Source organism: Ornithorhynchus anatinus, chromosome 13 (genome assembly GCF_004115215.2).
Source record: "Ornithorhynchus anatinus isolate Pmale09 chromosome 13, mOrnAna1.pri.v4, whole genome shotgun sequence".
Classification (NCBI taxonomy): domain Eukaryota; kingdom Metazoa; phylum Chordata; class Mammalia; order Monotremata; family Ornithorhynchidae; genus Ornithorhynchus; species Ornithorhynchus anatinus.
This window is the reverse complement of record NC_041740.1, coordinates 29055240-29081684: the sequence shown is the minus strand read 5'-3', so window position 1 is coordinate 29081684 and position 26445 is coordinate 29055240. Positions and strand designations below refer to the sequence as shown.

Here is a 26445-nt window from a genome sequence, read left to right as displayed (position 1 = left end):
TTAATAGAGATATTGATTAAAACCCACCCTCGGGCTAATCCCTGTGGGACTGCTTTTAGTTCTGGGCCACTGAAAGCTCATTTCGTTTATGTATTTCAGAAAATGAAACAACAAAAGAAACCCTAAAGCCACTCACTACTAGTAAGATCACTGCAGAACGTTGTAGATCAGTCATTTTCATTTCAAAACACCAGCAAAGCAATGATATTACTGATGTATCACTCATTACTGGCTCTACTGCTCTGTCTAGACAGGCAAAGTGGAGAGTTGAAGAATCATATATTGAATCAAATCAATGCGGTGGCAATCTAGGAAATTTACTTTCCTCCCCTCCTCTACCTCTGTCCCTTAAACTACCTTTATCATCAGTAAGTTTGCCTAAATTACCTGGATAGTTTCTTTGCTTATGTAAGTATAAAATAAATAGGACTGAGATAGCTCTGCATTATGACTTGTGGAATGGGATTTTTTTTTCTTCCAAAAAGCAACTGAGCTTCAGGCGTTTGAAAACCCTGATCTTAATGTACATTAGAGTGGTTAGATCCTAACAGTGTTGTGGGTAGGAACATGTTGTTTTGTGAGAACATTTTTTAGATTTATTCATATACAAAAGAACTGGAATAACCAGTAGCAGAAGATTGCACCAGGAGACTCTCAGCAGAGACACAGATGAGATACCCGTAATTTAAAACCTAGTTAGGCTATATGTTTCTTCAATTTTCTTAAGAACTGTTTCTGGGATTAATGACCTGAAGTCCCCCGAGTTGGCGAAAAACCAGTCCCTTTGTGGATGGTAGATGGAGGGATGTCTTTCAGGAAAAGCCATTTGGATTTGAGACTGTCTCTGAAAAGCTTCCTTCCAAGCAGAGGATTGTCCTAAGGGGGCCTGCTGTGTGCCTTCAGGCAAGTCACTTAACTTCTCTGTGCCTACTTAACTTTTCCGTGCATGTGTAAAATAGGAAGTAAATGCCCGTTCTCTTTCCCCCTTAAATTGTGAGCCTCCCGCGGAACAGGAACGGTGTTCATTGCAAATGTTTTGTATGCTTCCACACCGGTGCTTAACACATAATGAGCCCCTAACAATGCTATCGGGAGGGATCGTTGAGGTTATTGCTTCTGGCTGTCAACAAATATCAGCAAATAAGCACCCTAGTTAGGAGCAACAGAGATGGATGCTGTTTGCATGCCCCCAGCAAGAAGGAGTCGTGCATATAAGGCACCCTAATTCAATTATTGTGATATTTGTTAAGCGCTTCCTGTGTGCCAGGCACTGTCTAAATTCTGGGGTGGATACCAGCAAACTGGGTGGAACACAGTGCCTCTCCCACATAGGGCTCACAGCCTTAAGTCTCCCTCTGACAGGTGAGGTAACAGACAGAGATGTGAAGTGAAGTGACTTGACCAAGGTCACACAGCAGACAAGTGGTGGAGCCGGAATTTGAACCCAGGTCCTCTTGACTCCAAGACCCATGCTCTTTCCACGGCCCCTATGGAAGGGGTCATGGATAGCATGCAACAGGGAGGGAGGAGGGAGCATGCCGAGGGGGTATCCAGTCCCGGGAGATAAATTAATTGTCTGGTACTCGTTAAGGGCTTACTATATACCAAGTACTGTACTAAGTACCGGACCAGTTACAAGATAATCAGGTTGGATACGGTCCCTGTCCATATGGTACTCGCAGTCAAAGTAGGAGGGAGTAGGATATAATGAGAGGAGTAAATATCTGAATGTTCCTAATGATCCAGGAATCTGAAAGCAGGGAAGGGCAGAGCTTCGTAGGCATGTGGGAAATGATGGGTGGGCATGTGATTGGGGGGAGGTGTGGTGCTGTCTGACGATCCACAGATGGGAAGAATCTAAGTGGTAGAAGCAACGAGGGTAGGCACCAAGGAACCAGGAGATCAAACCCAGCTCAGGAGAAAGAGGAAGAGAAAGAGGGAAAGAGAACACATAAAGGATCCAAAGAATAAGAAGAAAAGGGAGAGAAGGATATGAATGCAAGTGCTTAATACTGTGCTTGTCACCCAGCACGTGCTTGCTTAATAAATACCATTGATGGATTTGATTGACTGAATGAAGAAGAAAGCATTAGGTAGCCAAATTACTACTGGGAGACAGGAAAAGCAACCGATTCTAGGGAGAGGGTTAGCTGCTACAGAATCAATATCTTTAGGAAAGAGACATGGAAAGACAAAGGGAGACATGGTAATGTAAAAATCTCAAGTGTTAATGAAAATTTTAAAATATCCCAATTAATCAATATTGCCTTTTATTTATTCTGGGTGTGGCAACATTGCCCCTGGTCTGTACACTAGAGTCACAAAGGCTAAAAGGGAAGGCTAAAAACAGCCTAGTACTGAAAATTGACTTTACAAAAAGATTACCAAGAGAGCTTACTTTGAGAACATCTGATTGTCTTGAAATGTATGAATCAACTAATTATGGTATTTAGTGAGCTCATACTGTGCGCTAAACACTGTATTAAGCTCTTAGAAGTGTACTTTCTGACATTCTGAGAAGCAGCGTGGCTCAGTGGAAAGAGCACGGGCTTTGGAGTCAGGGCTCATGAGTTCGAATCCCAGCTCTGCCACTTGTCGGCTGTGTGACTGTGGGCAAGTCACTTAACTTCTCTGTGCCTCAGTTCCCTCATCTGTAAAATGGGGATTAAGACTGTGAGCCCCACGTGGGACAACCTGATTCCCCTGTGTCTACCCCAGCGCTTAGAACAGTGCTCGGCACATAGTAAGCGCTTAATAAATACCAACATTCTTTCATTCCTGCGTTAACATTTATTGAGTGCCTACTCCGTGTAGAGCAGTGAGTGAGAAATGTCTGAATGTTTAGGATAAATTCCTGCTGGGTCCCTGCTCACTCTAATCTGTTTGGAGTCCTCAGATCCCAGTGACCAAGCCAAAAAGGAATCAGAAATAGGCTTCGGTGGGGTGGGATTTTTTGTTGTTATTATTGGGGTGCGGGGGGATCCCTTTGGACAGCAGGGACACGTAATGCAGGGACAAAATTGTGTAAACTAACAACCCAGTTGCCTGTCTTCCATTCCTGAAATGGTTCACAAACAGGGAATCTATAATCTCAGACCCCTTTGTTTGACTTGCTACAACACAGGAGACTCGTCTCTACCCAGTGCAGTGGGAAATGATTGTTCTTTTCATGGTGCTTCGATAGTACCCTTGTGTTGGGTCCCATGAATGTGTCATTTTGCAGCATCCTCTGACTTATCTATGACTTGTTCCCTTCACCTCAGTGTATGTTTTGAAAATTCCCAGAAATGTCATTGTTAGGACTGGTGATGAAAGAAGTAACATCACCCTGTACAAACTCTGTGTGGGAATAGCATTTTCTTGTCTTCCGTCACTTTTCTCACTACATTTTCATAGTAAATTTGGATTGAACTCTAGAAGGTGTAATCATTGTCAGATTTTTGGCAAGTTGTTCACCTTTGTCCTTGGCCATCTGCCTAGACTACAGACCTAGAATGCATCCAGCTAAGGTGTGTAAGTGTATGTATGTTGGCATGCCTGTATCTATACCAGGCTTGCAAATAGCAGGGTTACTTAGGTCTGAAAGAAATTAGGTAGAGTCTAGTTTACACTACTCTAAATAGGTATTTGATAAATCCTTGTTTGACTGATAATGATAGAGATGACAAACTGAACTGATGGCAAATAAGAATTACTAGAAAAATTCAAAACATGAGATGTCTCCTAGAAACACAATGCATATATTAGTCTCCTAGCAGATAATAAAACCAATAATGATAGTAATACTAATTGTGGTACTTGTTAACTGCTTACTATGTGCCAAGCACTGTACTAAGAGCTGCCACAGATACAAGATAAGCAGGTCCTGCTCAGGTTCACAGTCTAAGTAGGAGGGAGGACAGGTATTGAATCTCCATTTGTAGATGAGGGAACTGAGGCACAGAGAAATTAAGTAACTTGCCCAAAGTCAAACAGCAGACAAGTGGCAAAGTAGGGATTAGAACCCAGGTCCCAGGCCCATATACTATCTACTAGGCCACACTACTTCTAGCTAATGGCACAGACTCGTGAGTCTCCAGGGCACAGGATCAAATTGAATACCTTATTAGACACTCAGGTATAAGTGGGAAGGATGGTGAAAATTTGGTGAGTTGAGAACATTTTTAAAACCAATTTGCAAGACTGTCATACGGATCTATCTGTAGCTTCAGTCCAAATGGTTCTGAAAATTGCAATTCATTTCCATAATCAACTATTTAACAGTCTTCCTATGCGAAATGTTCACAAATCCTGGATTTAAACAACAAAATAAACTCTGCATCTAAATGCATGACAGTTTCTGAGACTGCACCACCTGCTCTTTAATCCCCAGAGAACAACTCTTCAGCATCAATCCTTATGAGAAAAATCTGTGAAAGTTGTCTAAAATTGAGTTTTGAGGGAGTATAAAATAAATTGCTCAAGAACAATTAAATTATATTTATTACTTACCAAAGCCCTGTTGAAATTAATGGGGTTGCTTTCTGATGTCCACAGAAACTTTCAAAGTAAGAACCCTGTGCTGGAACAAGGCAGAGCACCAAATGGAAAGACAATGGTGTGTAAGAAAAATTACCCTTCTTATGCTGCCCTACATAGAAAATTAAAGCCACATTTTTCCTAGGTCTTATTAAAAGGTTTGGTTAAATACAAGGCATATCCAGGCATTTTCTTCAAGTAAAATTTGGGGGGCTGTTTAGGAATGAGAATATTACTTAAATAGACATATATATAGTGCTATTTTCTGGGCAATGTCAAGATTAAGAAAGCCTGATGTAACAGAACAATGCCTTTGAATTTTTAAAGAACAAAAATTGAGCTACTTTTTTTGGTCATTATAACTGCTAATCTAATTTTGGGGACTAATGCCATTTTGAATTATTTAAAATAGCATATCCGTGTTTTAGTACTCCATTCCCTTACATCCCACTTTATTCTTCATTTATAGAGCTCCTCTGGCCATATCCCTTTATGCCTTCCATAAAACAAATACATTAGAGTTAAGCCTCTGGGGGAGGTACTTTGTGAGACCAAAGTACCTTCCCCAGTGGAAGTGAAGAGAAAGAAACAAAGAGAAAGATGGCTAAAGGGAGCAACTAAAGGAAACAAAGAAGATGAAAAGAAAAATAGGGAGAGGGAGAGGAAAAAAAGCCACAAGTACAAGGTTAAAGAGCAAGTGATCACAGAATTTTGCATTTCTTTTGCTCTTCCTCCTCCTTTCATTTTTATTCTAGGCCAGATCTATAGTGTAACGCTCCCCAAGCCTGCAACTCATAAGAGATCTCTGGGCAGGCTAGGAAATTGTGTTAGTGGGGAGCATACTTGTGCCCAGGACTGATTTCAGTTCTCTGACTCCCCAGATTACTCTCAATCTCTTCCCCTCATCTTTGAACGTTTACACTTTACACAGAACAAGCACAAACTCTTCGTTTAGTCCGTTCTTAAAGCATCCTTCTCTATTTCCCTTTGAGTGGCGGTGGACGATCCCACCAGGGAAAGCCTAATGACTTTTGGAGAGATAACGGTCAGAGTACTTTGCTCCTAACTGAGAGCTGGGGTAACCACACCTGATCTAAATTGTTCCTTAAAGCTAATCAGCTGTGAGCTATAGGACACAGCTGCGGAAGACGGGAAAGCGTCCGGTAGGTAATATGGATCGTTGTCATAGATCGACCCCCACCTACCTGCTTCTTCGGTACCCCAAATCATAACGGAGCTAATGTGCTTCCAGGATCATTCCGTTGGCTGCTTTGCTCCTAGAAAACCTCTCATTAGTGAATCGATTTATGTCTGATCTGTTTTGGGAATATTTTCCCCCAGGTATCCCTTGACCCTATTTGATCCTTGATCCTTTTTTTTAAAAGGTGTTCAGCTCCTATTTTTTTTTGGGGGGGGGGGGGGCAATCCAGCCCTCAAATAAGGAAAGCCACATCAACTTCCAGCTGACTGTAAATGGAAGACTAGGCCCGCCAGCAGCCAAAGCAGAATTAGACTGCAGCCACATTCTTATCTTCTGCTTGCTACTCTCCTAACTGCTAGTTTGCTTTACGGGGGAGTGAACGCTCCCTTCTTTATCCTTCTGGGTGGAGAGAGGGACAAGGGAGGCTCATCAGCAGCGGCCGTGAAAGGCGCGAAGACCACCTTCCTTTTCCTTCACTCTAACGGGTTCCTCTCTGCTCATGTCCCAGGCGATCGCTACAAGGGATTCCTCTCTGCTCATAACCCAGGCGTCCCCCACCTCCCTCCCTCCCCGGGCCAGAGGGATCAAGAGGTCCGACACCCTAGGGACCGGCCCTCACCCTGGCCCAAAGTTGCCACCCCCAGCCGGGCACCCACCTCCCTAGGTTCCCTCTGGGGCCACCTCGGTCGAAAAACCGTTAGCCGTTCTGAAAGTCGGCAAAGTAGGAGGGCTGGTTGGAAGGAAGAGGGGAAAAGAAAAAAGGGAAAAGCTAGCCCCAAGGAGAAGCGGTAGTCGGATTCCCAGAGTCCCCGTTTCCTAGGCAGGCAGTTTATTCTGGTGCCTCGGGGGAGGGGAGGAGGTAGCAGGCGTGGTTCAAAAATAACCCCAGAAGCTGTGACTCGGCAGTGCCAAGGAGTAGGGCGGGCCCGGCGCCCCTGGAGTCTTGGGGGGGTCGTTCCCCCGGCCGGGGGGGACCCTCGCAGCCCCCAAAAGAGGGTGGAACCCCATTCGGGGAGCCACTTGGCTGCGTGGCGTTCCTTGTATGGACAGGACTGGGAAGGACTGGCCGGCCGGAGGCTCAGGGTGGGGAAGGAGCTCTGCCTCTCCCTCTTCTCCTCCCACCTCCCCTCCTCCTCCTCTTTTTCCCTCCCCCTCCTCCTCCTCCTTTTCCCTCCCCCTCCTCCTCCTCCTTTTCCCTCCCCCTCCTCCTCCTCTTTTTCCCTCCCCCTCCTCCTCTTTTTCCCTCCCCCGTCTGCGAGCCAGGGGATCAATCAGGGACGGAGCCAAGGGTGGGGGCCAGCCAGCCTCTTCCAAAAGTAGCCCTGATGGCGGCTGAGCGGCCGTAGCGGCTGCAGGGCGAGTCCGGAGCGTGTGTGTGTGTGTGTCCGTGGGTCCGGGCGTTGCGTGCAGAGTGTGAGCGGGGCCGCCCCGATCCGTCGCGCGTTTGGCGGGGGGTGGGGGGTCCCCTCTTTCCTCCCGCGCCCTGGGCGCGCTGTGTCGGTCCATGGCCCCCCAGTTGTCGGGTCTGGGGTCGGGGCGGGGGACCCCCCGATCGTCCATCTGGAAGATGGCTGCTGCTCCCGCCGGCAGCCGGCGGACACTTTGTCCGCTCCTCGTCCTGGTCCTGGTGGTGGTCCTCCTCCTGCTCCTCGCCCGCCCCGCGGCCCCGGAGCCCTTCCCTTCGGCCGTCACGTAAGTCCGGGCGGGAGGGGAGGGGGCTACCGGGGGGCTGCCGGGGGCTACCGGCCCGCTGGACTGTCCTGGGAGATGCTCCTTCGGCGGCACCGTCTTGGGGGGAGTCTGGTCCTGGAGAGGATGTCTGGGCGTGGAGGGATTGGGGGCGCAATGGGTGTTTGGGGGTGTTTTGGGGGGGAGGTGCCTGGGGGGGGCTTGGGCTTGGAGAGGTGGTGGGGGGGAGCGTGTCTGGGGGTGTCTGGACTTGGAGAGATGGGGGAGGGTGTCTAGGGGGGCCTGGATGTGGCTATTTTGGGGAGGGGAAGGTCTTTGGGTGTATGTGGGTATTTTGGGGGGGAGGGTGTCCGTGGGTGTCTGGATGTGGGTATTTTTCTGGGGGGAGGAAGTGTCTGTGGGCACCTGGACTTGGAAAGGGTGTGGGGCAGGCTGTTTGTGGGTGCCTGGATGTGAGTATTTGAGGGGGAAGGTGGCTGTGGGTACCTGGACTTGGAGAGGGTATGGGGGAAGAGTGTCTGTGGGTGTCTGGATGTGGGAGTTGGTGGGGGACCGTGCTGGGGAGTGTCTGGATGTGGAAAGGTTGCGGGGGAGGATTCTGTGGGTGCCTGGATGTGGGTGTTCGAGGAGGGCGGGGGGAAAGTCTCTGTGGTTTCCCGGACTGGAGAGGTTGTGGGTGAGAATGTTTGTGGGTGCTTGGATCTGGGCGTTTGGGGGGACCGGGATGGTGAGTGTCTGGGCATGGACAGATTGTGGGTGAGGGTGTTTGTGGGTGCCTGAATGGGGACGTTTGGGGAGGTGGGGGGGATGGACCGTGTTGGTGAGTGTCCGGATGTGGAGAGGATGGAGGGGAGGATGTTTGTGGGTGCCTGGATGTGGGTATTTAGAGGGCGGGGGGAAATGAATATCTGGCTTCCCGGACTTGGAGTGGCTGTGGGTGAGGATGTTCGTGGGTGCCTGGAATTGGGCGTCTGTGGGGACCGTGTTGGTGAGGGTGCTTGTGGATGCCTGAATGGGGGAGTTTGGGGTGGGGGGGGGCAAGGTGTCAGTGGGGGCCTGGACGTGGAGAGGTGGTGGGGGAGGATGTGTGTGAAGGACAGCGTTTGTGGGTGCCTGGACGTGGGTGTCTGTGAAGGCTTGTGTGGGTGGGGGCCTGGGTGTGACTTGGTTTGTGAGGGGTTGGGGGGCTCAGGAAGGGTGTGTGGGTGTGCGCGCTTCTAGGCGAGTTGACACAGCTTTGCCATGAGCGCGTTTATTGGCGTGAGTTTGGGGATGTGCATGCGAGTTGCGCGTGGATGTGGATGTCTGGGGATGTATGTTGGCCAGGAATGTGCGCTTTCGGAGAGAATGCCCGTGAATGGGAGAGCGTGCGGGGGCGTGTAGCGCGCCCATGTGTGGTTTGAGGGTCTTTGCCGGCTGGAAGGTGCGTGTCCGTGTCGGGGGGCCGGACATTTGGGGAGAGGGGAGCCCCGGACGGCTGGGGGGAAAGCGAGGATAGCAGCTCCCCGCGGTGGGTGGGCGAGGGAGGGGCGGCGCCTCCTCACCCCTCTGCCCGGCCCGGCTCCAAAGAGACCCTTCCCCTCCCGGGCCACCGGGCTGGGAGCGAGTTACCGGCCGCCCCGGGCTCCCCCACACCCCCGTCGGGGAGAGGAGGAGGAAGCGGCTACTGGTCAGTCTCCATAAACACAACTTTTCAATTCAGCCACCCTGTTCATCCCGGTAACTCGAGAGCAGCGGCTCCCTCCTTCCTCCTTCCCCCCATCCCTCCCCTTCCTTCCCTCCATCCCCTTCCCCCTCCATCCCCTTCCCCCACCATCCCCTTCCCCCTCCATCCCCTTCCCCCTCCATCCCCTTCCCCCTCCATCCCCTTCCCCCACCATCCCCTTCCCCCTCCATCCCCTTCCCCCTCCATCCCCTTCCCCCTCCATCCCCTTCCCCCTCCATCCCCTTCCCCCTCCATCCCCTTCCTCATCCTTCTCCCTCCATCTCTCTCCCCCCATCCCTCTGGGGTCGAGTTCTGTGACCCCAACCTCATCGGGTATCGTCGTCCCGGGAGACAGGTGACAGCCACTCTGCCCTGGAGCCAGGTGCCCACCCGCAGACTCGGGGTTTGGCCGGCTCCAGTCGGCTTTGGACAGTCCCCTCCGCCTTGGCTGGGGTTGGCAAGAACGGTAGTCGTGTACTAGACACACCAACGCCGAGATAAATGACGGGAGATCTTCATCTGGCAACAGATCATGTTCTAGTTCTGGGGGTGGGGGTGGGGGTGGGGGGAAAATCGCCAGCGTAAAAACAACTTTTCTGTAGGAATGGTCACCATTAGCGGGTGATGATCGGCGCTTGAAGACAGCCGGTTGATTTGGTGGCGGCATGGAAATGAAACAAGTAGTTATTCTCTCCCAACCGGCCCCACGGAGGAAAAATAATCTGAGAAATGGTTAGAAGAGTCTGTACACTACGACCACATCAAAGAACCGAAAGATCTGACTAGTGTTTTTGAAACGTTTTTTTTTTTTCTTTTTGAGTGCCTAGCCTAGAAACTACCATCATTAGGCAATTTGAAGCGGGTGACTCACTTTAATGCATTTCGACAAAACAAAAACAAAGCTTAAGGGAGTCCTCCCTGTGGGTTTGTATTGTCGTTTTGCAGTCCTCTGTAGGTAGAGTTCTTGTCTTCTCAATTGGTATAAAGTGCATTTTCACCCAGTGGGGCTTGGAGGCGGGCGGGGGAGAGGTTAGGATCTTATTAATAGACTCAGCTCCCAACATTTCTTGCTTTATGTATCAGTGTAACGGTGAAAACGGTAGCTCGAGAAGATTGCCAGGGCGTCACTGGCATATATTTTCGAAAGACTAAGATCATTTCTTTTCCTGGATTTTCACTGTGACTGATTCCTTTAACCGAGAAGGACCCCCCCCCCCCAACCAAACCAATCCAAAACAAAAAAAACACCCGTAATTGACTGGCTGTTCAGGTGCCGTCATTGCATATTAAAATAAAACAAGTTGCCTAGTTAATGATGCCAGTATGTTTAAAATATCTTCAAATGTTTCATTTCTCTTCCCTTCTGGAACTTGGTCCTTTTAACCATTTATTTGAAATAAAATGAAATGACATCACAACACCTCAAAGGGTCACTACTTGAATGCATCATCAGGTGCTTTCAAAAATGTTATTTTGCCATTAATTTTGAAGAATCTACCTTAGGTTTACACTCTTCGAAATCTACACAGTTCAGATGCAATTCTGGGCACCTTATCATTTTGACTAAAATGTATTGTCACCGTTTTCTGAGCACCGTTACAGTAGTTTTAATGTTTAACTCTCAATTAGCATACAGTCCCCATCAGGGCTGGATAATCGTTTTGTAGTGTCTATTTTTAATTCTTAAAAACCTAGCTCCTTGAAAATGCTGAAGCACAAATCCTCAGGGCAAATGCCATTTGTACGGCCTTTTTTTCCGAAGAAACAAAGAAAATGTAGATCCGTTCATTTTCAAAGAAAAACCTATCTGTTCTATAAGGTAGAGTAGGGAATGTAGTAGATAGGAGAAAAATTAAGGTTTCTCCCCTTCATTAAGGTAAGGAATGGATTAGAATTTTTTTTTAACAGTAGCCACAAAAGGAAAACACAAAGATGATCACTTTTTGCATTTTTCAGGGCAGTAATTGCACATCTTTGCTTCAGGTATAAGCCCCAAGAGAGCATTTTGATTGGCGTCATATTCCAAAGCATCATTTTAGATGTAGCATTTATCCTTTTTGAACTGCATGCATTTTCACGGTATTTCTGCCTTTTCCATTGCTTACAAGAAAGTTGATGATATTGTTGTTTCACTGATAGTTTTTAAATCCTGTTAGATTTACCAATGGATTTTGTGAAAAGAAGAATCATAGCATGATTTTATGAATATCTCATTGCTGACAAAGCTTGCTTTTTCTTGCTCCCATTATCTCCAAGTTACAATATCAGCTCATTTACCTTTCATGAGGATTTTCAGGAAATATATCTTAGTTGTATATATACATATATATATATATATATATATATATTGCTTTGGACAAGATGCCTATTTAATATTGTATGCTTAATAAATGTCAGGCAAATGGTGTTGCATCTGAATTATTTTAGCAGTAATATCTAAGGTACTGTTGTTTATTTCCATTTGGAAACTGAGTTGAGAGGATAGAACACCCCCTTTAAAAGCAGTGTTATTTAATTCACTGGAATATTAGAAACTATGAATTCAGTGAAATATAAACAGAAAGTAGCAGTGGGCAGTCAAAATCAAAGTAAGATCAAGTAGTCAGTCACATAAGAGTTCCTGAAATCATTTATTGAATCATGTGGAAGGTGTATCTGTGGGAATAGGGAGGTGACTGCTAAATGTCTGCCTTTATCTTCAGTTTTATGATTAAATGGACAAAAAAGTGCCTTGTTAAAATAGAACATTTCTATTCTATTAAAATAGTAATGCTACACTCCATTTTAATGACCATTATTTATGGGTAACTAGTGTCAGCAGGAGTTGGCACTGAAATTGGACAAAATGAAATTTGATAGTTCCTCTTAGTCATTGGATTCCTTGTTTAAGCTTTTATTAGAAAAACAGAACTTCTACATTGTAGTAGTTGCATAACTTATCCGACTAATTTCACACCTGAAATCAAGCTACACTAATTGCATACCATCCTTCATTCTGTATTTATCACTTACCCTTACTCCAAAGGTACCCTATTAGCCATATGTCATGCTGCTGCATAGTCATATTTTAGTTGCTTTCATTATAAGGAGCCAACCTTTATTTTGAAAAGCAATGTACCAGTGCAGCAAGTTATATTTCAGTTTCCAAGTATGAAGGGACAATTAGGATATTACTTTGCTAAAATGCTTAATCAATAAATTTAAGCTTGACTATAATGTTAATCCTTTTAGATATTTTATAAAGAAATGCTTGATGTTTTTTGTGCATATTATAGCTTCACTTCATATTAGATAAACCTTGCAGCCTTTCTATATAATTCCCTATTTCTTATTTCAAAAATGCAATTGAAAATTTCTAGGCATTTTAAGTACAGAAACATACTGAAGTGTATGTATTTGGGAAATTGCCAACATATTTCTAGGGAAAATCAGTAATGTCTTCTTTCCAGGGACATGGCAATCTTTATTGAAAACAAACAAAAGAAAATAAAAACAAACCTAAACATTTTTCCCCCACACTTTAAATATCTAACTTGTTTTCCTTCTTTTACATTTGATCTTTCTATTTCAAATTCTAAGAAATTTGCCTCAAAACTGTCAGGTTGACCCTTGTTAACTAAGCCAGTTTAGAACTGGAATCTATGAAAAAATGTTTTCTGTATCATATCATTGCAGGGAGCATTATTTTCATGTAGTATTGCCGCTGTGACTGACTTTACTTATATTCCTCAGCAATGACTGCTTGAACAAAACACTCACTGAACTGTTCCTTTCATTAAATAAGAGTACAGGATGTCAGGAAAAAATAAAATTCAAGGAAGCTGTAGGCAGACGGTATCAAATGACAGGGGAAGAAAAAAAAAGACTTCTGGATGTTTTCTCATAAGACTATTCTACAAAAATGTAGCACCACATGTCCAAGTGGTAAATATTGTTGTAACGTTCACCTGGCAGAAATCACAATGCAGAAAACAGAATAGCTGTTTAGCGATGCAAGTGTGAATTCTATACAGGTTGTCAACGGAAGGCATTTCACGTTATTGAATTGCTTTTTTTTTTTCAACTTGGAATAGGTAAGGACAAGGAAACAGCAAAAAAAGAGAGCACTGTAGTCTGCATACAATAAGTGTTCTGCATACAAAAAGCATGCAGTAAATACCACTGATGGATTGAAAGCAATGATTTGGTCCAGGGTGAAAAGCTACCTGTTTAAGGTTTCCTTTTTATTATTGAGTCTTTTCCCTCAGTATACATAGCAAGCAACAACAGCTGACATACTTATGTCCTATTAAGGTTAATGATTCAAATGCTAGTAGAATAGCAATGAGAGATGCATTTCCCTGAAAGAAAATAGTAAAGCTTCTGGTTTTTGTTTTTTACCTTTTACTGATACCATTTCCTCACCTATTTCAGCAAGAAAAGGCAGAAACTCAACACCCTTAGTATTACATCTCTGCAGGATTTCCGTTGTAAGATTTTACTAGAACATTAAAGAAAATGTGCACTATATTCATTTTATGGTGATTTTCTAATCAACTGCATATATTTGCCTAGATAAATTTGTGAATTCATTTTCATTATGGAGAAAATAGAAACATCAATTGTTTATAAACAATTTTCCCCAAAATGAAATGAGTTTTTCAAAACCCCAACTACCTGGAACATTTCCGAAACCTTTTTTTTTTTTGTTATTGTTATTGTTTTGCTTTTTGTTTTTGTATTTGTTAGATTCTCATCTTTAAGGAATAGGTTTCAAATTTTAAAATCACTTCAGTAAGCTAGGGAAACACCATGCCTAACAGGTTAAAATTATTTCATTATTTAGCTGGATACCTTTTGATAGTGGCTTGTTGGTTCGTTTAACTTCAAGATCTCCAACGAAGAGAAAATAATAATATTCCTTCCACCTTATATTGCTTTCCAGGCTTACTGAAGGTTCAGTGCCAAAACTGTTCCCAAGCCTTTTCACATAGAAGCTTTCTATTATTCTTGTTGCTGTTCTGGGATGAGTGACCATGAATATTTAATTTTAGATAGTATGTTTTTTGCATTTATCTCTATGCCTGTAAGGTGCATGATTCTCTCCGCGCCCCCCCCGCCCCCCCAGCACCCCACCCCGGGGCTATTTAGTGTTAAGATTGGCAGGGAAATGAGCGTTACTGATACTCCACTGGAATATGTGTGTATTCCAATGAGCATGTGTTTTTCTCAACTTACAAGTTCAGTGCTAAAAAAGAAAATCTGGATTTGCAAATGGTTTTAATATGAGCTAGAAAATGCTTCAAGATTTTTTTTAAGCAACTCTTTCTATCCCCAAAGTCTTCAGTAAAAAGTCAAAGTTTTATTTGTCACTGGGAAAGCCTGCTATTTCAATGAATTAGTTAATTGTCATTTCTAGTCTGTTTCATATTTTCATTTTGTATATTTTACTAATCTGGAAGAAGATTGGTATAAAAGAAAATCCATATTCTTTTAAAGCATATAAATTTCTTTGTTTTTGGAAGTCTTTTATTTTCCACACCAAAGGCACCTCCTGGACCACTTTTAATTACACACACACACACACACACACACACACACATGCAAAATGAAATTGCATTTATTCAGCTATTCATCGCTACTTTTACGAGATGTTCTACCCCTTGACGCTGTTTACTGCCATTGTTCTTGTCTGTCCGTCTCCCCCGATTAGACTGTAAGCCCGTCAAACGGCAGGGACTGTCTCTCTCTGTTGCCGACTTGTTCATCCCAAGCGCTTAGTACAGTGCTCTGCACATAGTAAGCGCTCAATAAATACTATTGAAATACTATTGAATGTACTTTACCCAAAAACTGGTTGATACATTCTGTTTCATAAAACAAATGGCCATTCCTGCATAGTTATTTCACTGGGATATCGGTTTTGAGAATAGTCACTTGGCAAAAATTATAATTTTTTCCACATGAAAAGGGTTAGAGTCCTAAACATTAAGCATGTGAAAAAAACAAAAACAAACATGCAATCATCATCTTCTTGTTGGGGAGGGCTTACTGTTATTTAAAGATTATTTTGCATGGGAATTTACCTAAATACCAGGATTATTTAATTTGTAAAGTATGCAGATTTGATTGTAGTATTTAATGATGGAAGTAAATTATTTTCTATTTTCAAAAACTCTATAAAAATTATGTTTGGCATAAGACTTGCCCTGTTATTCCCCTTGTCTGAATAGTGTCCAAATTTTCATAATTAGGCATTAACCTGCAAAACTTACGATTTCCTGCAAGCTTCTGAAAGAGGCAGGAAACTGATTTTGCTTTTCGTTTGATTTTTTGCTATTTATTTACACTAATTCTAATAAGTTTATGCACAAGATTGACAGTGTGGGATCAACAAATCAGCACACTTTTACAGTTAATTACAGTAATTCACAATCAGGCAGTTATATATGAAGCAGCCCTTGAAATACTCATAGACTCTGAATGTGAAATATTTGTACTTAAATGTTGTAGCTTCTAGTTCCATTTATAGTTATTGTGTCTTCTGGATTTTCTTTACCCTAAAAGAGGTATCTTTTAAACTGTCCTTTTTATGAATCTCAGAAACTGCTGAAAATTTACGTAGTAAAATATGCTGGACATCCTAAAGCAGCTGATTTGCATTTGAGAATCAGCATCAAAACCAAGAAGAAGATCAGCTGGCTAAACTGTGGGAGGAAACATGATTCTCTTTCATCTAGACATTTCCATTTTGTAGGAAATGTATGGAAGTAGAAAACTACAGCCTTTTTTTCTTCCTAAGTTTTGAAATCTAGATAGTTAACTTGCTTCAATCCTCTTTTCACTGTGCACAGTATCTCTCCCAGTTCCTGGCTTTGAAACGAATCAATCAACTGTACTAGGTGCTTCAGAGAGTACACTATAGCAGAATTGGTAGATACATTCTCTGCTCATAACTAGTTTGCAGTTTAGAGGGGGAGACCAATAATAATAATGATTAATAGTAACTGTGGTATTTGTTAAGCACTTACTGTGGACCAGGCAGTGTATTTAAGTGCTGGAATAGATACAAGGCAATTAGTTTGGACACCATCCCTATCCTACATAGGGTTCCCAATCTTAATCCCTATTTTACAGATGAGGTCACTGGAGCACAGAGAAGTTAAGTGACTTGCCCAAGTTCACACAGCAAAGTGTCACAGATGGGTTAGAAACCAGGTCCTCTTGACTCCAGGCCCGTGCACTATCCATTAGTATAAATATGTTAGTGGCAAATATGTACATAAGTGCAGTGGGGGGCTGACCGAGGGGTGAATAAAGGGTGGAAATCCAGTCTAAGGGTGATACAGGGACAAGGGAAAGCCCTTATGTGAGAACAATAACATTAGAACTGGGAGTCCCACTTTGGGCTTTTCAGTCACACACATAGCCCACTGATAAATGTTGCCATCAGGTACATCTACTTGGAGTACAGAAGACAACTCCATATACATAAATTTCAGCTAAATCACAAGGTAATCACTTACCACAACACAAAATTCAAACTGTTGAGGCCAAAGAGTTTTCCAGTGGAGGTTTGTTAGCATTAATATTTCCCTAAGTTGGTAATCAACCATATTTTTTGAGAGTTTACCATAGTGCAGAACACTGTATTAAGCCCTTGGAAGAATGTTCTATAACAAAGTTCATTTACTCATTCAATTGTACTGAACACTTACTGTGTGCAAAACAATGTGCTAAGCATTTGGGAGAGTTGGTAGCCATGTTCCCTTGGGGAGGAGAGGGCAAGGTGGAAAAATATAGGAGACAGTATTCAGAGTTTCTGGGCTGAAGAGGAGTGTGTAGTGGTGTGACATTTTGCAAGATAGACAGGGAGTAGTTTTAAGAGTATCCATTAAGTGTCCTAGACTAGGAGCTTCTTGTGGGGAGGGAAGGTATCTACCAACTTTACTATATTGTACTCTCCCAAGTGCTTAGTACAGTGCTCTGCACACAATACATATGATATATACATTCATAAATACAATAATTCCTTGACTGATCACTGTGTGCTACGTTTTGGGAGAGAAAACGCAGAGATTAAAATGTATATGACAAATTTCCCTCATCCAAAGGAGTTGTGCTCATGGTATTTCAGGAAATGTTTCATTTCTGGAAGACCCGGAGAGGAAGTGACTAGAAAGAATCTGAAATCCTAAAAAATATGCTGAAGTTGCAATTGGAGCTGCATTTACTTGATCATTGTATTCTCTGAGATCAATAGTTCACGTTTATTGAGTGTGTGCAAAGCACTGTACTAAGCACCTGGGAGAGTAGAATGTTACCAAGTTGGTAGCACATGTTCCTTGCCCAAAATAAGCTAATAGTTTAGAGGGGGTAAATGATGACTTGCATGGGCATCACTTCCCTTCTTTGGTCCTGCTGGTCATGTTCCCCCCAGGGCATGGAGTACATTGGAAAAGTACATAGGCATAGCAGTCATCATTCACTTCTGGGGTAGGGAAAGTGTCCACTAACTCCATTGTATTGTACTCTCCCAAGCACTTAATCCAATCTGGGCACACAAGTGCTCAGTTAATATGATTGATTGATTAGGTAGAGCCAGGATTAGAGCCCAAGTCTTCTGATTCCCCATTGCAGGGCTCATTCACTGAAAGAACATGTTTCAGTCTAGTGAGTCTTAAAATGCTCTAACCACTCAGTGAGAATGGATGCTGCTATATAAACAGTTAAAATAATTTAATCTATTTTGGGAGAATTTCATTACTTTTTTCAGAGCCTTTCAAGTGAAAAATGCTGTTTATATCATACAATGGTCCTATGCTTACTTAATCCCAGATTTGTGGACAGTTATTATTTGAGGTGATTCAAGCCATGTTCAGATGAAGGAGAGATTCTAAATGAAGTTCCAGGAAGAATAATGCATCTACTTCACTTTGCTTCCCCTCTGCTTGGAGTCTTTGCTCACTGCATGCTACCTAGCACACAATGGGACATAAACCCACGTCAAGCTTGGAAAGAGAATTGAGATGAAATCTGTGGGAAATGAGGACTTATATAGGACTATAAAATTAGATCAACCCTAGATAATTATCCAGGCAAAATGTTTCCTGCACCTGAGAGATCTGGGTAATTGAAGGCAGTTTGTATTTTGGTATTGAATGATCTGGATACTTGCTGCAATAGACATCTTGCAAGGGGTAATGATGAAAATAATACTAATAACTGTGGCGCTTGTTAAGTGCTTACCATGTGCCAGGTACTCATCTAAACACTGGGGTAGATACAAGGTGATTGGGAGGGACACGACTGGGAGGGAAATGGTCCCACATTGGGCTCAGTCTTAATCCCCATTTTACAGATGAGTAACTGAGGCACAGAGAACTGAAATGACTTGCCCACGGTCACACAAGTGGCGGAGCTGGGATTAGAACTCGGTTCCTTCTGACTCCCAGGCCCGTGGTCTATCCACTAGGCAACACTGCTTCTCTTCAAGATAGAGATGGGAAAAACTGTGCTTTGGCAGAACTAAAGACTAGTTAAGAATAAAGTTGTCATCTGTCTCCTACCCCCTGGGTTGCTTCTAACCTGGGGTCTGATCCCAGAAAGTGCAACAATACTGACAAGCTGGAATTTCTAGGTTGTTTCGATGATTACCACTCCTGCTTCCCTTGACACTTCTCAAAAATAATCCTGGTTGATTCTAAATCATTCCCACTCCTTCGGCAGTCCTACCATTCAGTCTGCTCCCCTCTCAAGAGGTTCAGTAGGTTCTGGTGGTCTCAGTGCAGAAGATCACAGAGTTCAAGCTGCACATGACATATGCTGAGGATTTGGCAACTGAACAGAAATGGCAGTGATGCTTCTGAGAGTCAAGAGGAGGGACTGTGTGTCATCTCTGCTCTACTATTTTAAAATTGATGTGTGACAATTTGGTTGACTTCATAAAGTGGGATAATTAAGGTTAATGAAAGTGTATATGGTCTGAAAGTGGGAGGGAGATGGAATAAATTTTTTTTAAAAAAGTATAATTTTTTCTAAAAGTATGGGTATTTCACCACAAAAGGTAGTTACTGAATTATAAAAATGAAAATATTCCCAATCGGAAGCATGGGACAGAACTAAGCTATCTATTATTTTGCAGGGAAAAATGTGATTTGCCTCTATGAGACATAACACTAGAAGATTGCAATACGAATTCTATGGAGCTGTGAGAAAGAAATCCAGCAAATTCTACAAATTGGGTTGACCCAGATAGTAAAACTGAGATTTATAGCATTTCTAGCAACCAGAACAAAAGTCAGCAAAAATTTGCCGGGAGCATCTTTAAGAAGGCCACAGTGTTGTCTGACTCATCCAACAGTGTATATTAGTTCCACTCATTTACCCAAGCCTCTGCACTGTTCAAGATAAAAGCAATTGAGCCTTTTATAAACACTGTTTAGGGTGGAAACCAATAGTTAAATGAAATGCCTTTTGAGTATTAGCATTGAGTGATAGAAGGCTGTTTCAGACAATAAATTAATACTGTGACTGTGAAGTATTACCTTGATGGTAACCACTGGAGCAAGAAGTTTTCAAATGTCCAAAATGGGCTTTTTCAAGAAAATCATTTTGACATCCCCCCTAGAAAGAAATGTGTAAAATCCTTACATTGCTGTCTCTTTAAAATCCACCTTTCCCTTTCAGGGCATCCAATTTAGCTGGCTTTCTTTGCTTGGCAGTCATGTTAGGGTAAATATAAACTCAGGAATACCCATGTAATGGAGCTTACAATTTTTTTTTAAATAAATTAAACAGGCTGATGGATAGTTGTCCATGAAACCTTCAATTTTCCTGTCATCGGGCTGTAAATGTGAAAGCTGAAATTAATTCACATGAAGCATTTTTTTATTGTATACAGGCAACCTTAGTCCCAAGGGATGGAGATATTAGTGTCAGGACCTGCCTCCTTGTGTAATTGTGCAAAATAAAATTTAATGTATTGGAGTAATGGAGTATCCTATAGGGAATGGTTGCACATCACTGAGCAAACTGTGCATGATATCAGTTGAGGTCATTCATCTCCTTAAATTACAGAGCCTGACATGACTTAATTGTCTGTGCTGTGTCTATCAACCAGCTGCGTCCCTGAGAGTAAGTGTTTGTGACAAAGGTGTGATTGGAGCAGTGAAAAAGGGCTTAGCTTTCATCCCTTCTCATCCCTTGTCTTCTTCAGCCTTCTGCAAGCTGTTTGACCCCTGACTTACCCCTGGGAAGTCATCTTATTAGCAGGAGAATATTCAAATACCCAGGATACTGGCCCTCCAGTACTAAGATGATTAATGTAATTATGTAAGGATCAATCACTGGTACTTATTGAAGGCTTATTGGGTGCAGAACACTCTTCTAAGCATTTGCAAGAGTACGATAGAGTAAGTAGTAAGTCAACAATATTTACTGAGTACTTACTGCATGCAGAGCTTGGGAGAATACAATGCAACAATAAACAGACATTCCCTGACGACAAGAAGCTTTCAGTTTAGAGAGAGTTTACAGTCTGGCCCTTTATGGAGCGAGGAACCCAGTTGGACCTTGATTTTTCTTTTTTCCCCCAATTTCTGGCTTGGTGGATAATGGGATGGTAGCAATAATAATAAGTGCTTACTGTGTCCACTTGTACTTGCATGCATATCCATAATTTATATTAATGTCTGTCTCCCCCTCTAGACTAAAAGCTTGTTGTGGGCCTGGAATTTACCAACTCTGTGATATCGTAGTTTCCCAAATGCTAAGTACAGTGCTCTACTCACAGTAAGTGCTCAATAAATCCAAATGACGATGATGAAACAACTAGAAGTAGAGCTACAGGGAATCCCAGGAACCAACAGATGTACATTCCAAGCATTTAGTAGAGTGTTCTGCACACAATAAGCACTCAATAAATGTGGCTCACTGGAAAGAGCACGGGCTTTGGAGTCAGAGGTCATGGGTTCGAACCCCGGCTCTACCACTTGTCAGCTGTGTGACTTTGGGCAAGTCACTTAACTTCTCGGTGCCTCAGTTACCTCATCTGTAAAATGGGGATTAAGACTGTGAGCCCCACGTGGGACAACCTGATTCCCCTGTGTCTACCCCAGCGCTTAGAACAGTGCTTGGCACATAGTAAGCGCTTAACAAATACCAACATTATTATGATTGAATGAATGAATGAAACAGTTGAACCCACCCCACATTAGGAGTTCTTGCCTGCTCTATGCTCAGGGACACTCTCCACAGTACGGTTTTGCAGATCCACAGCTGCTGGCTCCCCACTGGCCCACTTGAACTAGGACCAAGTTTGGCAGTTCAATCAAGCAAACACTATGGTGAAGTCTTGGATGGTGGACTAAATCCACCTGCTCTGTCTAGGTCCCTGCCGGAGGTACCAGCTGCCCCCTATCACCAATGGATCAGGAAGGGGAGGGGAAGGGAATGTTGGTGAGGTGTGCTTTTTATTGTGTTTAGAAGCTTTACAAGTACACAGCACTAACAGGTGAGACATAGCCGGAAGCCTTAAGGGCTATATGTTGGTCTATTGTCATATGTTAATATAGGGTTTAAATTGTGTGGACTTTAGCATGCTTCCTTGGGGGTCATTCACTCATATTTATTGAACACTTTCTGTGTGCATAGCATTGTACTAAGTGCTTGGGCTTCTTTGCAATGAGCAGTTCTATTGCTACCTAGAGAAGCAGCGTGGCTCAGTGGAAAGAGCACGGGCTTTGGAGTCAGGGCTCATGAGTTCGAATCCCAGCTCTGCCACTTGTCGGCTGTGTGACTGTGGGCAAGTCACTTAACTTCTCTGTGCCTCAGTTCCCTCATCTGTAAAATGGGGATTAAGACTGTGAGCCCCACGTGGGACAACCTGATTCCCCTATGTCTACCCCAGCACTTAGAACAATGCTCGGCACATAGTAAGCGCTTAACAAATACCAACATTATTACCTCTTCATGTAGGAAGAATATGAGCACTCTTTTATAGAGAGTGGATAGTGTCAGGTTTGAGAACCTAAGGATTAAATAAAGGGACAGTTGAATGGTTGTTTCTCCAGGAACTAAACTGAGCATGCATTGAAAAGTCTCCATCTCTTTAGCAAATATTCAAATCTGGGTGATAACTTAGAGCAGACTGACCATTTTATCCAGGAAATGCCTTTCTGAGATCACTGGGATATTTTCTAAAATTACCAGGACAGCCTACAAAATTAATGGTTTGACCCCAACAGACTGGCCTTCCAAAATGAACTGAAACTCTTTCATTTCATCTAAACCAAGTGCTATACTACTCAAAGCATCTTCATTATTGTTGCTGTCCTGTCTCTAATAGGACTTTCACTTACGGATTTCAAAGTCCTTAAAGGAGTACATCATTCTTGAGCTCATAGGTTAATGATGTAGAAAGAAATGTGGCCCTGGATACCCTCCTGCCTATATCATCCTGGCTACCCCAACCCCTTTTTACAGTTCCAACCCACAAAACGTTTACATCTTCCTCATCACCGGTATTCACTGAGCGCCTAAAGTGTGCTGAGTGATATAGGAGGCCTTTGGGAACATATAGTAAAAACAGAAGATGTGCTTCCTGTCCTCAAGAGTTTAACATCAATGCTTTGATTCTCCTTGATAGGGAATTCTGCTGTCCACAGCTTATAGACAGGACAAAATTAGATCACCTGAGTTGTACAAGCCTCCAAGTCAGTGTGAAAAGCCAGGACTAGAACTTGGCTGTTCTTTAAATAGGCTAAAGATCTATAATTAAACATGTTCAGCAATTCAATTTGTCTTCTGGACACTCTCTGGAGTAAGGACTTCTGAGTATGAGAAATTCAGTTTGAGAGATTATATTTTGATTGCTATATCGATTGGTAATACATCACAGTTATATCTAGATGATTGGCATGCCCCAAAAGTGAAAACAGTTAAACTGAGATGATGATAATGTGGTATTTAAATCCTTAGAATGGTCAGGAGTGGCTATAGCTCATGGGTTCTCATCCTGGCTCTGCCGCTTGTCTGCTTTGTGACCTTGGGCAAGTCACTTAACTTCTCTGTGCCACAGTTACCTCATCTGTAAAATGGGCATTGAGACTATTAGCCCCGTATGGGACAGGGACTAGTGTCCAATCCAATTTGCTTGTATCCATCTAGCATTTTAGTTCAGTGCCTGGCACATAGTAAGCACTTAACAAATACCACAGTTATTATTATTCTGTATATTTTGGGGTCTCAACTCCCCCTCCCCTTTTCTGATATGGATCAATTCCCTGCTCCCACCCATTAATCAATCATTGGTATTGAGCTCTTACTATGTGCGGAGCTCACAACTAAGTGCTTGGAAGAGTACAGTTCAATACCTAGACCTGATCAGTGCCTTCAAGGAGCTTACAGTCTAGTGAATCATGGATGCAAACACACCATCGCAAAGACTGACATTCCAGTGAAAGACAACTCAACTATTTCCTTGTAAGAAGCTTTTCAGTGTACACCTATCTGACAAGCTACTAGTTTTCCTGTTTGCAGCCTGTAATTAACATGGATATACACCTCTGCTTGTGACAGTGTCACCTGGGAAAACTGCACAATGAACTAATGAAGATTTTCTTGGCTTCAAATGCAATAGATTTTCAGAGGGGAGCAATTATAGAGATGGTATAGCAGTCAGAGTACAATTGAGACCAGGTCGATATGCAGACAGGCCTTATTTAGAGAAGAATCGTGTTGTGAATTCTCTTTACAGGTTTGTAATTTATAGGGCCGGTGATGCACAAACTACAAAATAAAATGATGAGCAACCCATTTTCCTCTAAGTAGAGTTGCTACATGTTGATTCCTCTTCGGAGGAAACACCCTAATCAGTAAAGCTGCATGGCCTAGTGGAAAGATCATGTGTCAGGGAGTTGGAAGACTTGGTTCTAATTCTGGCTCTGTCAATTGGTTGTTGTGTGACCTTGGGCAAGTCACCTAACTTGTCTGTGCTTCAGTTTACCCAACTGTAAATGGTGATCAAATACCTGTTCTTCCTCCTTCTTGGACCATGAACCCTTTGAGGGGCAGGGACTGTGCCCAACCAAATTAACTTGTACCTATCCCAGCACTTAGAACAGCATTTGACACATAGTAAGCACTTAACAAATGCCATTTAAGAAGAAAATGGCTTTTTAGGACAGCAGTAGATTGAGAATATTTCATCAAAGTACAAGTACTGTAGTAAAGGCTTCCGGCTTTTTTTGCACTACCTGTTCTGTTTGCAACTTTTGTTGGATTTTCATTGAGGGCTCAGTGGAGAGTCTTTTACCGACTCAATCTCCAAGGGCTCCTTCCCCTCTGCCTTCAAACATGCCCACGTCTCCCCCATCCTAAAAAAAACCCGCTCTTGACCCCACTTCCCCCTCCAGTTATCGTCCTATCTCCCTACTACCCTTCCTTTCCAAAATCTTAGAACGAGTCGTCTACAATTGATGCCTAGAATTCCTTAACTCTCATTCTCTCCTAGACCCCCTCCAATCTGGCTTACGTCCCCTCCACTCTACTGAGACTGCTCTCTCTAAGGTCACCCATGACCTCCTTCTTGCCAAATCCAATGGCTCCTACTCCATTCTGATCTTCCTTGACCTCTCTGCTGCCTTTGACACTGTCGACCATCCCCTCCTCCTCCATACCTTATCTCACCTTGGCTTCACGGACTCTGTCCTCTCCTGGTTCTCCTCTTACCTCTCTGGCCGATCATTCTCGGTCTCCTACGCTGGAGCCTCCTCCCCCTCCCATCCTTTAACTGTTGGAGTTCCTCAAGGGTCAGTTCTTGGCCCTCTTCTGTTCTCCATTTACACTCACTCCCTCGGTAAACTCATTCGCTCTCATGGCTTTGACTAGCATCTCTACACAGATGACACGCAGATCTACATCTCCGCCCCTGTCCTCTCCCCCTCCCTTCAGGCTCGCATCTCCTCCTGCCTCCGGGACGTCTCCACCTGGATGTCGGCCCGCCACCTAAAACTCAACATGAGCAAGACTGAGCTCCTCATCTTCCCTCCCAAGCCCGGTCCGCTCCCAGACTTCTCCATCACCGTGGATGGCACGACCATCCTTCCCGTCCCGCAGGCCCGCAATCTCGGTGTCATCCTTGACTCGTCCCTCTCGTTCACCCCACACATCCTGTCCGTTACCGAGACCTGCCGGTTTCACCTCTACAATATCGCCAAGATCCGCCCTTTCCTCTCCACCCAAACGGCTACCTTACTATTACGGGCTCTCGTTATATCCCGGCTAGACTACTGTGTCAGCCTTCTCTCTGACCTCCCTTCCTCCTCTCTCGCCCCGCTCCGGTCTATTCTTCACTCCGCTGCCCGGCTCATCTTCCTGCAGAAACGATCTGGGCATGTCACTCCCCTTCTTAAACAACTCCAGTGGTTGCCTATCGACCTCCGCTCCAAACAAAAACTCCTCACTCTAGGCTTCAAGGCTCTCCATCACCTTGCCCCTTCCTACCTCTCCTCCCTTCTCTCTTTCTACCGCCCACCCCGCACGCTCCGCTCCTCTGCCGCCCACCTCCTCGCCGTCCCTCGGTCTCGCCTATCCCGCCGTCGACCCCAGGGTCACGTCCTCCCGCGGTCCTGGAACGCCCTCCCTCCTCACCTCCGCCAAACTGATTCTCTTTCCCTCTTCAAAACCTTACTTAAAAATCACCTCCTCCAAGAGGCGTTCCCAGACTGAGCTCCTCTTCCCCCTCTACTCCCTCTGCCATCCCCCCTTTACCTCTCCGCAGCTAAAGCCTCATTTTCCCCTTTTCCCTCTGCTCCTCCACCTCTCCCTTCCCATCCCCACAGCACTGTACTCGTCCGCTCAACTGTATATATTTTCGTTACCCTATTTATTTTGTTAATGAATTGTACATCGCCTTGATTCTATTTATTTGCCATCGGTTTTTACGAGATGTTCTTCCCCTTGACGCTGTTTAGTGCCATTGTTCTTGTCTGTCCGTCTCCCCCGATTAGACTGTAAGCCCGTCAAACGGCAGGGACTGCCTCTATCTGTTGCCGACTTGTTCATCCCAAGCGCTTAGTACAGTGCTCTGCACATAGTAAGCGCTCAATAAATACTATTGAAAGAATGAATGAATGACTCTTATTCTAGTCGGTGAGTCAACGTGATTGCATGAACTCCCACACTGTTTCACCATGTTTGTACACACATATGACACATAAGAACATAGTCACACATATAACTTGTACCTTAGTTATCTCTGGAGTGCTTCTTGTTAAGATGTTTTGGTTAATGTGTAGTCTGGGTTTTAGGTGACCTCTTTAGGTTGGTGGTTCTGTTTCTGTGGTTGGCA

At 43.8% G+C, this 26445-nt stretch overlaps 1 protein-coding gene across 5 annotated transcripts in view; it reads left to right on the top strand.

Moving 5' to 3' along the window:
- The first annotated feature begins 6941 nt into the window (after positions 1–6941).
- The window catches only part of CACNA2D1 (calcium voltage-gated channel auxiliary subunit alpha2delta 1), a 439415-nt gene continuing 419911 nt past the window's right edge, over positions 6942–26445 (top strand). For 2 of the 5 annotated variants that reach the window (XM_029077601.2, XM_029077599.2), the window contains exon 1: positions 6943–7411. In XM_029077601.2, coding sequence (XP_028933434.1) covers positions 7224–7411 — 188 coding nt within the window. In that variant the 5' untranslated portion in view covers positions 6943–7223. Of the gene's footprint in view, positions 7412–26445 lie in introns of all 5 variants that reach the window. The other 3 variants (XM_007670954.4, XM_007670953.4, XM_029077600.2) reach the window with 2 other exon arrangements.